The sequence below is a fragment of the Podarcis pityusensis genome (genome assembly GCF_964106645.2).
Source record: "Podarcis pityusensis genome assembly, chromosome: 3".
Lineage (NCBI taxonomy): Eukaryota > Metazoa > Chordata > Lepidosauria > Squamata > Lacertidae > Podarcis > Podarcis pityusensis.
Window position 1 is genome coordinate 96,296,900 of NC_138026.1, and position 12,197 is coordinate 96,309,096.

Consider the following 12,197-nt stretch of genomic DNA (forward strand, 5'->3'; position numbering starts at 1 on the left):
CTGGCTGAAATGCATGTGACACCAACAAGTGCAGTACTCTTCAGCAACATTCTTCCTTCATAACTGTACAGAAAATATGTGTGTCCCCATGTACCTATTGGAGCAGCCATCCCCCCCCCCCCCCCAGTGTTCCTGATACAGTCAAACCTCGGTTCTTGAACCACTCCGTTTTTTTACATTTCGGCTCCTGAACGCCGAAAACCTGGAAGTAAATGCTCCGGTTTTTGAACGTTTTTCAGAACCCGAACATCTGACCTGGCTTCTGCTTGAATGCAAGAAGCTCTTGCAACCAATTGGAAGCTGTGCCTTGGTTGTCGAATATTTCAGAAGTCGAACGGTCTTCCGGAACAGATTACGTTCGACAACCAAGGTTTGACTGTACCCTCACAGGGTCCTGGGTACATGGGAATAGTCATCCTTTTCTCTCTACAATAGGTAACATCACTGGATCTGGGAGAAAGCCAAGGTCAAACAGGCAAGAAGTAGGCAAGGATGTGAGAGTCAGGGTTGAGCAAAGTAAAGGAAACAAGTGTTGAAAAGCAGATTCAAGGAAGTTCAGGACCTGCTCTTTGGCAGGTTCAAACCAGGAAGCTCTAACTGGAGCTGTCAGTCATCTTCCTATCAGCCTCCTTATGGGAGCTCCTGGGAAGGTGGACCCAAAGACAACAGAGCAGCTTGTGACTTCAGGTGAGCTTGTTGAATTGCATTAAAAATGATTATTCCTGGCACTAACAAGTGGTCCTCTAAGGATTATTACTGAATAAATGTGTGTGAAAAGTCCTGAACATTACTACGCATTAGTATCCTCCAACTGCAGCAGCCCACGTGCTCATATCGTGTCTTCCTGCTCCATAGCAGAGTGTGAAAATGGCTCTAGATCTTATACAGATGTGTTTAATCTCTAAAAACTAAAGAGGCATTTATAAAAAAGGACACTCTTTTTCTGTCTGTTTTCTTCTACCAGTACCTCAGTACGAATCTCCATTTACAGTTGTCAGCAATTTATCCACTCTTTACCTTGACTGGAGTCACACCTTCTCACTGAATGGGCCGCTGAAGGAATATGTGCTAATGGAGGGAGGGCAACGCATCTACAGCGGCTTTGACACCACTCTGTATCTGCCAAGGACATCCGACAAAAGTCAGTTTGAGTTTCACAATTCTGTTTCTGGCTAATGCGTCATATATATATCTAGTTTTATGAGGTACCTTTATACAATTTGCACTCCACCTTTTGGATCAACTGAACCTCAAGGCAACAACCTATAGAGTGATTTCCAAGTGATACTCAGAGTAGACCTACTGGAAATCAGTGGTCTCAAATTAAGAACATAAGAAGAACCTGCTGGATTGGGCCAGTGGCCCATCTACTCTGCATCCTGTTCTCCCAAGGCCACTCTCCCCTCCTGCAGTATCAAGCAACTTGTATTCAGAAGCATCTCTGCCTCTGAGGGAGGAGGTGGAGCATAGCTATCATGGCTGGTATCCATTGATAGGATGTATCCTCCATGGAATAACTTGCATTAGTGTTGTTGGAGTACATGCAAAGAGACAGTTGACATTTGTAGCTATCTTAGATTGGGGATGGAGGGTATCTATCAGCATGTGCAGACCAAAGCAAATTGAGGCCTCCTCTCCTTGAGCACTGGAGTACTGCTAGCATTAAAACCCCCTGGTTCATTAAGTGAAGGAAAAATGGAGATGCAGCTGCTTCACTATGCATTAAATGCAACATGTACCTTAACCCTGAATTAACATTACTTAGCTAACAAGCAGGTGAGGTGTGAGGGGGACTTAAGACTTCTGTTGTCAGATGAAAGGGGAAAATACACTCACATCCAAACAGACTGCTGGGAAATGTGGTTCTCGGGCCTTAGAAATATGGAAACTGTTTGGCAGATTTCTTCATGTGTATAGAGCTGTTCCCTGAATGGAAGCCAAGTAGAGTTTTATGTGGGTGGCGCTGTGGTCTAAACCAAGCCTAGGGCTTGCTGATCAGAAGGTTGGCGGTTCGAATCCCCGCAACAGGGTGAGCTCCCGTTTCTTGGTCCCTGCTCCTGCCAACCTAGCAGTTTGAAAGCATGTCAAAGTGCAAGTAGATAAATAGGTACTGTTCCGGCGGGAAGGTAAAAGGCATTTCCATACGCTGCTCTGGTTTGCCAGAAGCGGCTTAGTCATGCTGGCCACATGACCTGGAAGCTGTACGCCGGCTCCCTCAGCCAGTAAAGCGAGATCAGCGCCGCAACCGCAGAGTCGTCCGCGACTGGACCTAATGGTCAGGAGTTCCTTTACCTTTACTTTAGAGTTTTATGCAAGTATCAGAACATACAATGGGCTCTAGATCAGCTACCTCCTTTATGGCCTATTAAACCCTTTGTTATGCTTCTAGGGCAATGTAAGAGTATTTTCTCTTGGTCCCTTCTCACTTTATGTTACCTCCCCACTCCTTCCTGATGTAGATCTTCACTCACTCCTTCTTCCCTGGTGGGGAGGGAGGAGCCATTTTGTGCTGAAATGTCTTGGGCTGGCCACGCCGACTGTAGGGGAGGGACTCATGAACCTCCAATTGGTGCACTGCACTATGAGCATAGCAAGCAAGCAAGCAGCCAGACAGGCAGGGGGAAAGGAGGTTTCTGTCAATCAGTGCTGGTGACAGGCCATGCCTCAGGTTTAAAGCAGACATATTTAGAGAATTAAATAAGCAGAACAATAAAACGACAGTATAAGAAGTTTATACAGTGTGCATGTTTTAATCATACAGTGTTTTTCAGCCTATTCTTTTCAGGTTTCTTGTACCACTGACCAAGGAAGTGCAGTAACACCTGTGATCAAATACAACACTGCTACAGGAATCGGTAAATTCACAAAGGCTCCTCCTTGCCATTGCGTGCGGATTTGCTGTCAAATATTACCGGTGCACATGGGCTCTGTGTGTATCTCAAATAATGGAGTGATTCAGATCATGATTCCGTGTACCTGGTTGGGATCACACCATTAACAAGGCATTTCAAGGTGGATTAGACGGACCCCTTAAACTTCCAAGTGGATTTACAGCCTTGGTTTATCCAAAAGGTTAAATGCACAAATTTTCCACCTCCCCTCTTTTATTTTCTGAGAAACAAAGCCAAACTGACTGGAGAAATGGCCAGAGCTCGATAGGGAGAGAGACAGAGGAATCTTTCATTTTGCTGGACACAGTGAGTTGTTTTCCAAGGCCACTCCAAAATCACAGTGATTTAGGGGAAGAGAGGGTTAGGCAAATAATCAGTGTTGTTCTTCATGTGGGATTTAGTTATGTTTTAGTTATGAGAGCAGGGCATTAGTGGTGGAGTTAGAACACTGGGGTGGCTTGCTTCTTTCCCAATTATTATTTTTGCCTAACAAACAATTAAAACTCATAGCTTATTTTTTCTTCAGGGAGGGTACTTCCAGGGAGAAAAAGAAACTGCAACTTCTCCCATTAAAAAATAGTAATAACAAAACTGAAACCGCCTAGCAGGATAGCTCCTATACCCATTTGTCTGAGTGTTAGAAGCTTTTGTGTCCAGGGGCACCTCCTTCATGTCTCCAGTGTTTGAACTGATTGCCCACAAAAGAAACTAGGGGATGGAATATGATTTCTATTTTCAGACCACTACAAGGTAATGTCTGATCCCCAAAAAGTCACCTTTTTAGAGTGGCAGGACTTGTGCTCAGGAATTCCCTGCCTCTGCTGAAAATTTTCCATTCCAGCAAGCCCCTGTTTTTACCTTTGTTTAAAATATTTTGTTAACCTTACCTTGTTTTTTAACGATGGTTTGATGCATATTTGTTTTTGATTGTGCTGTTTATTTTAGACATGCTTTATCTAAAATTGACTCTGTAGACCTCTTGCATAACTTTTTTTTCAGCAAGTGGTTTATAATTTTTTTTTCAAAAAGAAAGAAAGAATGCACACCCTTTGCTAGAGAGACCAGTGACCCCTTTGAGACTCTTTATTCTATCCTGTTTAAAACTTATTCCTTCAAAAAAGTATTTCCCACCAGACTTCCCTCTTTTAAATCCCCTTCAAGGATTAAATGGACACAGTTGTTGTGGTGTTTTTGGCTCGAGTGCAAGAAAGCTTTTGGCAACATATATTCATGTGAACACACACACCACATACACACACTACCTCCTGATAATTGTTTCAGCTGTTCAAGGTTACGTTGATGAATCAGCCTTCGCTTTTATACACACACACACACACACACACACACACACACACACACACCCTTCTCTTCCCTGGTAGGTGCCAATGCAGAGGTGATTTCCAACCCAAGCAGCAATGCCAGGGCTTAAAACACAGTCTCCAGAGTGCACTAAGCTTTATGATCCAACCCCCTGGCATACTGAGCCACTGCGGCCGCTTGCAAATGAGCAGAGTGTGACAAACAGCCACCATCTTTCCAACACCTTATAAAATCAAACAAGGGGTGAAGATAGATCACACTACATTTTCTCTCTAAAATAATGTGTGCCCACCCTCTTCCTTCCCCAGATATCACAGGCCCTGCGTTAACAACCCCGGGAGATAAGCACGAAGCAGAGGCAAAGCAGGCAACCTTCTACACAGAGCTGTGGTTTGTGGTCCTAATGGCCATCCTTGGCTTGATCCTTTTAGCAGTCCTGCTGTCCCTGATCCTGCAGAGGAAAATAAGCAAGCAGCCGTATGCACGGGAAAGGCCTCCTTTAGTCCCGCTTCAAAAGAGGATGTCGCCGATGAGTGTCTATTCACAAGGAGAGACGCACATGGTATGCCGCTTGGACTGTGAATTGTTTTGCAGGCATGCTCCCCACTTGTGCATGCATGCACACATTAATGCACGCATGCAGACACCTGCCCACGCATGCACATCTAGATGGAGAAGCTTTTTGGCCAAAGGGAAAACTGCAGCTTCTGCCCTGGCAGTGACTATCAGCCCCGTTACGTGTGCTAGTTCACATTAAGCAATTCTCTCGCAATTTCCCCCTCCACCTAGAGAACATACGCCTTTGGGCAGCCATACAAATGTAAACTAATATAAGTAAAGTAATTTGGGGAATCGTAGACTGTGGAGTTGGAAGGGACTACGAGGGTCATCTAGTCCAACCCCCTGCAATGCAGGAAACTTGCCCAACATGGGGCTCAAACCCACAATACTGAGATTAAGAGTCTCATACTCTACCGACTGAGCTACCTGGAGAGGCCAGTGGTATCATCTAAGGCAGCTTCCTATGTCCTCAACAGTTAAAGCAAATTCACTAAGCACATGCGTAAGGCTTGCTGCTTGATTTGGGGCAGAGGACAAAAGCGGGAGATCTTTGTGGTATTCTCTCCCCTCTTCCCATAATGTTTCGCCATGTGTACTCATGTCACGTGTTTCGCAACCAGCAGCACAAAGTGTTGGAGAAATGCACAGCCCAAGGAAGGGTGCCTAAATGTTTGGCGCGCGACATGGGGCTGTCATTTTTGGCTGCAGTTCTACACTGAAACCAAGGGAGTTTAAGAATACTTAGCTTTGGCCAGGTGACACCTAAGTAGAGGATAACTCTGCCTACCGCTCAGGATGTGAAACTTGGCAAAGGTACAGTATTTGAAGAGTGAAGCAGCCGCTTTTATCTGTGCCTTGTGCCTTTCTAAAGGGAATCGTTGCAGAATTATATTGCTAGCCATTTCCCCCTCTCCCACATGTGCTGTGTTCCCCCCGCCCCCTTCAGACTGCACAGCATGCTTAAATGTTTCTGTCATTTTCGCAGCTCAAGCCTTTGTTAAAAGCCTCTTAAAAGAGCGCAGCAAGTCAACAATTTTAATTTTTATGTGACCCCTTAAGGACCTGTCAGTGCTGTGGCTACTCCTCGAGCATTACTGAGTTAGGGGGCCAAGCGGGGGCCTTAAAGGAAAATGTTTGTGTTTCAGGAATGACCCTCAGGAGCTGGGGCATGCTGCTCTCAGCAACATTTCTATGGTGACTCTGGGTGGATTGTAAAGGCTAAATTAGGGCCTGTTTAATCAATTTTAGTTGAGTTTCTGAACTAGTAAAATGAGCTTTGAAAATAGGCTGGTTTGCCTTTTATAGGAATAGTCAGTTGTAGCTGAAAGAAAGGCTCAAGAGCACCAGTAAAAACAAAAACAAAAAAACTGAGGATGCTGTTTGATTATAATCAGCCAAAATGTGTGAAAAGTAGGTATTACAATAGGGAGAGAAAAACCTGAGTGTTGTAAATGCTTAATTCAGGCACCCCCTTGTTACAAGGCTGTAAAAAGTTCAATGAAATGGCTTAATAAGCTCTTCTCCCCTATTCTTTGTTCTGCCTTCTGCTCCTAGCATCAGGCTCATCTCATAGTCTAGATAGGCCTTTAGGAACATTTGAAGCTGTGTTCTTCCAAGTCAGACCACTGGTCAAGCTAACTTTGTGTTGACCAGCAGTAGCTGCCCAGGGTTTCTGACCTGGATATTTCCCTGCCCTAATTATAGATGCTGGGGATTGAACCTAAGGCTTTCTGCATGCAAAGGATGTGCTCTACCACTGTGTGGTCTCCTCTTCAAAATACCCAGGATCCTTGCCTTCCTTTGATCCCACTTAACCTTGTTAAGGGCAAAGGAATCTGCCTTATACTGAGTAAGACCATGGATGCATCTAGCACAGTGCTGCCAGCGGCAGAAATAGCCAATGTGATGTCCTTTCGATGATATTGGACTACAACTCCCATCATCCCTAGTCACTTGCCAGACAGTGTGTGGCTAATGGGAACTGGAGTCCAGCAGCATCTGTCGGGTACCATTTTGGGTCCACTACACTGGCTGTCCAGGGTTTCAGACATGGTTTTTTCAATTCCATAAGCGGAGATGCCAGGGATTGAACCTGGGACCTTTTGCACACAAAGGCTTTGTGCTACCTCCAAGCCACAACGTTAGCTGCTGGCATTACCAACACTTTGCTATGTTCTCAGTCCCAAATGGGGGGATCTAGGAACCCCCAGTCCACTCGCAGCTCAAATCCAGCTACTGAAAATGAGCTAGGCCTGGGTGGGAGGGGGTCCTCTGGGCCAGTGATGGAGCTTCATGCTCTGGCAGTGGGGGGTGGAGAGCAGGCGGGGGCGGGGCTGGCCTGTGTCTCTCCCCCCCCCACTCCTCTTCCTCCGCCAGTGCTCTGGGCTATCTCTGCTCACAAGCATCAAGCATGCTGCCCATGCCTCCTGCTGCCCATACATGAGAAAGGGCCTTACAGGTGGACTGGCATACACATGTATCCCTCCTACACACAAGGGAGGCACCTGGGGCAGTCAGATGGCTATCGATGTATATGTGAGGTCTCTTCTCACACTCACCAAACATGTGGGCAGCAAGGGGCAGCAGCAGCATCAGCAAGGGGGCAGAAAGAATGGAGAGAGACCCATTTTAAAACAGTGAACTTGAAATTGTCATAGTATATAAGTTTATGCTATTGTGTTCTATATATTATATATTGCCATTGTGGGGTATTTTGTTTATTTGATAAGTTTAATTAATATAACATAAATTAAAGCAAGCTTGCCCATCGAGATTTGCCAGCTACCTCTGACCTCAAAGGGAAACTAAAAGCATAGACAGGACAACCTTGTTTCTGCTCCGAGTGTGTCGACAGCGGGGAGAGGTTTACATGTAAAAAAGCCGCATTTCCATTCACTCTCTTTTCTAGTTTTCCTTCCCCTTCGCCTTTGGAAGGTTAACTGTCTGAACTGCTGCTCTTTCCCCCGTCTCCTCTGTTTTAACTCCTTGTCTTCTCTGCTGCCTTGCCTCTCCTCCTTTATTTCCTGCACCTATGATGTTTCAAAAAAAAATGCAGAAACCCTCTTTCACTGATAATCCCTGCCATCAGCCTCCTCTTGCTACTTCTTTACAAGTCCCTGTCATCTCGTCTTCACAAGTATCACAGAGCTCAGATAAGGTAAGCCTTTGCGATGCATATGTCTGCATAAACATTGAGAAAGATATATTTCTAAACCGCTAGGCAATGTCTTCTTTCTCCATCCCCCACCCACCCCCACCACTGTATTAGATTGAGGGAGTCGCTCTGTTTTATTATCGCTTTCAAGGTCACCCGGCATAAGGTGCAGATAATTGTAAGTGCAGTTTTTTACACCTAACTCAATTACTGGCTTGAATCTGGAACACTCAGCCACTGCAGTCCCATACAAATGCTAGCAAAACTTGCCTCCGAGAGCAACAAATTGGCTTTCAGTTGCCATAAGCCTTCACTGCAAATACCTTCCCATTTTTCTGACTCCGTATAATGGGGCAATTCCTCAGCTGCTACAGATCAACATCGCTTTGCTTGATGGCACCGGAGTTTCACGGGCTTCCTCCTTGCTGGCGCCGTGGCCCGCGCAGTGCAGACATTCATTGCAAGCTAACCTTCCCGTGGAGCATTTGTCACAGCACCCAGGTCATTTAGAAATGCCATTAATACATTTCTTCCCTTTTTAATCTCAGTTTGAGACGGTTGCCGATACGTCTGAGTCATCAAGCAGCGTCACTCTCAAAAGCTACACAATGCACGCTGAGGTAGTGATTAGTGCGGGTCCGGCCTGGGCGACCAAGCTCTGGCAATTTTCTTGAGTGTTGGCATGAAAGTCTTTTTGCATGACACTTAACTTTATAGCGGAAAGGGGGATGGTGCTGAGCATGCTCTTGTATTGTGTTTCACTGTCCAGGTAATGGAGCAGGTGTAGAACTGGGGTACATGGGCTCAGGCAGAACTAATTGGTTTCTTTAAGAAAATTGAAATTGGGCTGATGCAACAGGTTTGGTTGTGTTTTTTTTGGGGGGGGGACATAAGAGAGCTGATTTCCATTAAATCACAAACTTGGGATAAGCCACACTTGGGAACCCAGGGGGGTTGAAAAGCTGAGTATTTACAGCTAATGCAGACAGTCTCAATCCATAACCATAATATCCATATTAAGAGCGTCAGAGCCGGCTGGATCAGGGCAATGGCCCATCTAGTCCAGCACCTTGTCTCAAGGATGGCCAACTAAATGCCTATAGGAAGCCTATAAACAGGACCCAAATCCTAGAGCGCTATCCCCTTCTGTGGTTTCCAGAAGCTCCTTTGATCTCCTGGGCATGAATGTGGGCAAGTGAGTAGTGTGTTAGAGTCAAACCCAGAAGAGCTGCATTTTCATTCAATAAATCCTTATTTAATCCCAACATCTTCTAGAAGAGCAAGCCATACCCAGGCTTGCAGGCATGTTTCGAACCTTTCCATTGTCTGAGAGTCTGTCCATTTCTTCCTGTAGAGTGCAATTGGAACTGTTTGGTGTTTTATGTGATAAACTATGTGGCATTGCTTCCTCATCTCTTGGGTTTGCTGTGATTGCAGTGCCTGCTTGTGTCTGTGGGCTTTTTTTTACAGGGCAGGTCACTGGGAGAGCTATGTGACCAAACTCTGAAAGCAGAGAATGTACAAAGCTAGGCATAACCCATATTAGCAGAATCTTTAGAGACCTTACTGATCTACAAGCTTAAACCCCCCAGCAGTCATTCATTAGTGAACCAATGGCCCTGCTCACCTTGCAGGCACTGCTCAGCAAAAGGCTGTTGTTGGAGTGAAATGGGAATTGTGCCGATGACATGCATGTATTGCATGCTTAGCAGGAGATCACCTTGTGAAACTGCATTGCAGAAGGCGATGGTTTCCACAGGGAACAATAGCTGAAGAGAGTGCTAATGATCCTTGCCATGTGTGTTTAATGGTGTTCTGTTATTGGTCATAAACTCTGCTGTGAAGATGGGCTCCTGCAGCATTGTGAAATTAACTCTCATCTGGTCATCAGCTAAGGACAGCTGATGGAAACCAGGGGATCATTTTGTAGTGGAAGCCACAGTATGGTGATACATGGTTTGGTAAAAGCTCTTCCTAAGACAACATTTTATTTATTTTGTCTCCTCCTTCCATGCTTCTAGGGATTAGCAGATACAAAAATTCCAGCACCAGTGTCTCCTTTGAGTATGCATAGCAATCAAAGTACTTCCGGCTTTCCAGTACCAAGCCAAAGCCAGATGCAGCGTACTTATTCCCAAGGTTCTCTACATCGGAGTGTCAGTCAGCTTATTGATGTCTACGACAAAAAGTCCTTAATAGAAGATACCGTTTGGGATACCATTATTCATGGCCATGACAGTGGTTTGGTAAGTTCTTTTCAAGGGAAGACCGATAAGCTTTTGGGGCCAGTGGCAATTGCAGCATAAAACCCAGTGGAAAGAGAATGCTAGGAAACCCTCTTTCCCCCGCTACAGATACAGTGGTACCTCGGGTTAAATACTTAATTCGTTCCAGAGGTGTGTTCTTAACCTGAAACTGTTCTTAACCTGAAGCACCACTTTAGCTAATGGGGCCTCCTGCTGCCGCCGTGCTGCCGGAGCACGATTTCTGTTCTTATCCTGAAGCAAAGTTCTTAACCTGAATCACTATTTCTGGGTTAGCAGAGCATGTAACCTGAAGCGTATGTAACCCGAGGTACCACTGTATTAGTAGTTATGAATCCCTGCATTCCACCACTTCTGGCTGATAACCCTTTGTTTCCAAAGCTGTCTGTTCCTCTAAGGTTCCTTTGATCCTAATTTACACAGGGCACTGGGAAAACCCAATTACCTTAAAATGTACTTACCCACATGCACTGGTCTATTAATATGCCAGCAATTGATGGCCCGATGTTACAAATGAATGGACCAACTTACATGGTAAGTGTATTTTAATACAGTTGGGCGTGCATGGAAAGCTTACAAAGACAACTTACCATATGGGAGGAAAACAATATAAGCAAGTTCATTCCTTTCTTTCTAGATTTTGAGCCACATCCTATTAAGAGAGTTAAATTATCTACTTAATTGTTGAAAATGCCAACAGCGTTCCTGAATTAATATTAGAAAGGCGTTGGGAGGTGAAGGGTTTCCACCATTATGTTCTTGGAACATAAGCCTCTTCAACAACAAAAAGAGTAAATTTATTTATTTGTTTGCTTGTTTATAGTATGTGGATGATGAAGATCTTGTGAGCACTATAAAAGGCTTCAGTACTGTCACAAAAGAACATACAACATTTACGGACACACCTTTGTGAGTAGTTTTGCCACTGGTACGATGGCATAAGCAGAAGAATATGGAAGGTGTTTTTTCTTCAAGCCATTCTGAACACACTTGCCTTGTTTAGTCATTGTGATGTAATGTGCCTACCAATATGAATTATCTTGATTTTAAAATTTTTTAAACAGCGTCAGCGCCATATAATACTTGTGATAACGCACTGCTAAGAAGGGTAAGATTTCACCCTACAATGAAGATTTTACGGAGTAAATTTTATTTATATAGTAAAGTATGTATTATAAAGTTTTAAAAATGTGCACAACTGAGCTAGAAACCTTTATAAACATTTTAAGCTCCACTTACAAAAGTATGAAGGGAAACCATGGTTGGATGAAATGGTCCATTTGTCAAAAATGAGCCACCAATTATTTATGCTACAACATATATAAAAGTTTGCTTTGAACATTTCAGTCTCAAAATGTCTTCGTTTCAAAAAGAAACCTGTAAAAAGTAAATTGCGGTTGTTTCATCCCAAACATGAGGATTTGGGATTGTGTGAATCCAAGTCACCCCCGATTTGTCCCGATACAACCAACAGGAGAGGTAGGCTTGACCTCCCTTGTCTGCATCATCCATCAGCGCCGTAGTTCTCCTACACCACTTAAGTTTGGTCCTGGGATGTTCCACAGTACATGATCATGGAAGTAGAGAGTTTGATATTTATACAGCTGTGTGTATGTTCTTTCTAAAAAAAATGATTACTGAAATGACAGTTTAGTTTGACTCACTTGTACAGTGGAATCTTGGCTCACTAAGAATCGTATTACATACCATGCCGATTTCTTGCATCTCCCTTAAAATATATAAATTTTCCACTATTGTCCTAGCAAATCTTTCATTATAGTTCTTACTCTGCAGTGGTTTGTTTCCCTAGCTATGTGTTGAAATATTTCTGATTGCCCTGCATTGTAGACTGAAATTACAATTATTTGTAGGTCAGTTCCATACCTAGCACTGAGTCCTACTGAATTCTTTGGGATTTACCCCCAGAAAAGTATATATAGGATTGTAGCCTAAATTGTTCCAAAGAACTGATCTAGGAAGTTAGTAGTTTAGGTATAAGCTACATCA

The 12,197-nt window shown here is 44.2% G+C and overlaps 1 protein-coding gene across 5 annotated transcripts in view; it reads left to right on the forward strand.

Moving 5' to 3' along the window:
• USH2A (usherin) overlaps positions 1-11,529 on the forward strand; it is a 440,966-nt gene extending 429,437 nt beyond the window's left edge. Inside the window, exons 68-74 of one of the 5 annotated variants that reach the window (XM_081000469.1) lie at positions 965-1,141; positions 2,772-2,855; positions 4,520-4,773; positions 7,828-7,929; positions 8,475-8,546; positions 9,948-10,172; positions 11,014-11,529. In XM_081000469.1, the coding sequence (XP_080856595.1) occupies positions 965-1,141; positions 2,772-2,855; positions 4,520-4,773; positions 7,828-7,929; positions 8,475-8,546; positions 9,948-10,172; positions 11,014-11,103 (1,004 nt within the window). In that variant the 3' untranslated portion in view covers positions 11,104-11,529. Of the gene's footprint in view, positions 1-435; positions 930-964; positions 1,142-2,771; positions 2,856-4,519; positions 4,774-7,827; positions 7,930-8,474; positions 8,547-9,947; positions 10,173-11,013 lie in introns of those variants that run through there. The other 4 variants (XM_081000470.1, XM_081000471.1, XM_081000472.1 and 1 more) reach the window with 4 other exon arrangements.
• Positions 11,530-12,197: the final 668 nt, after the last annotated feature.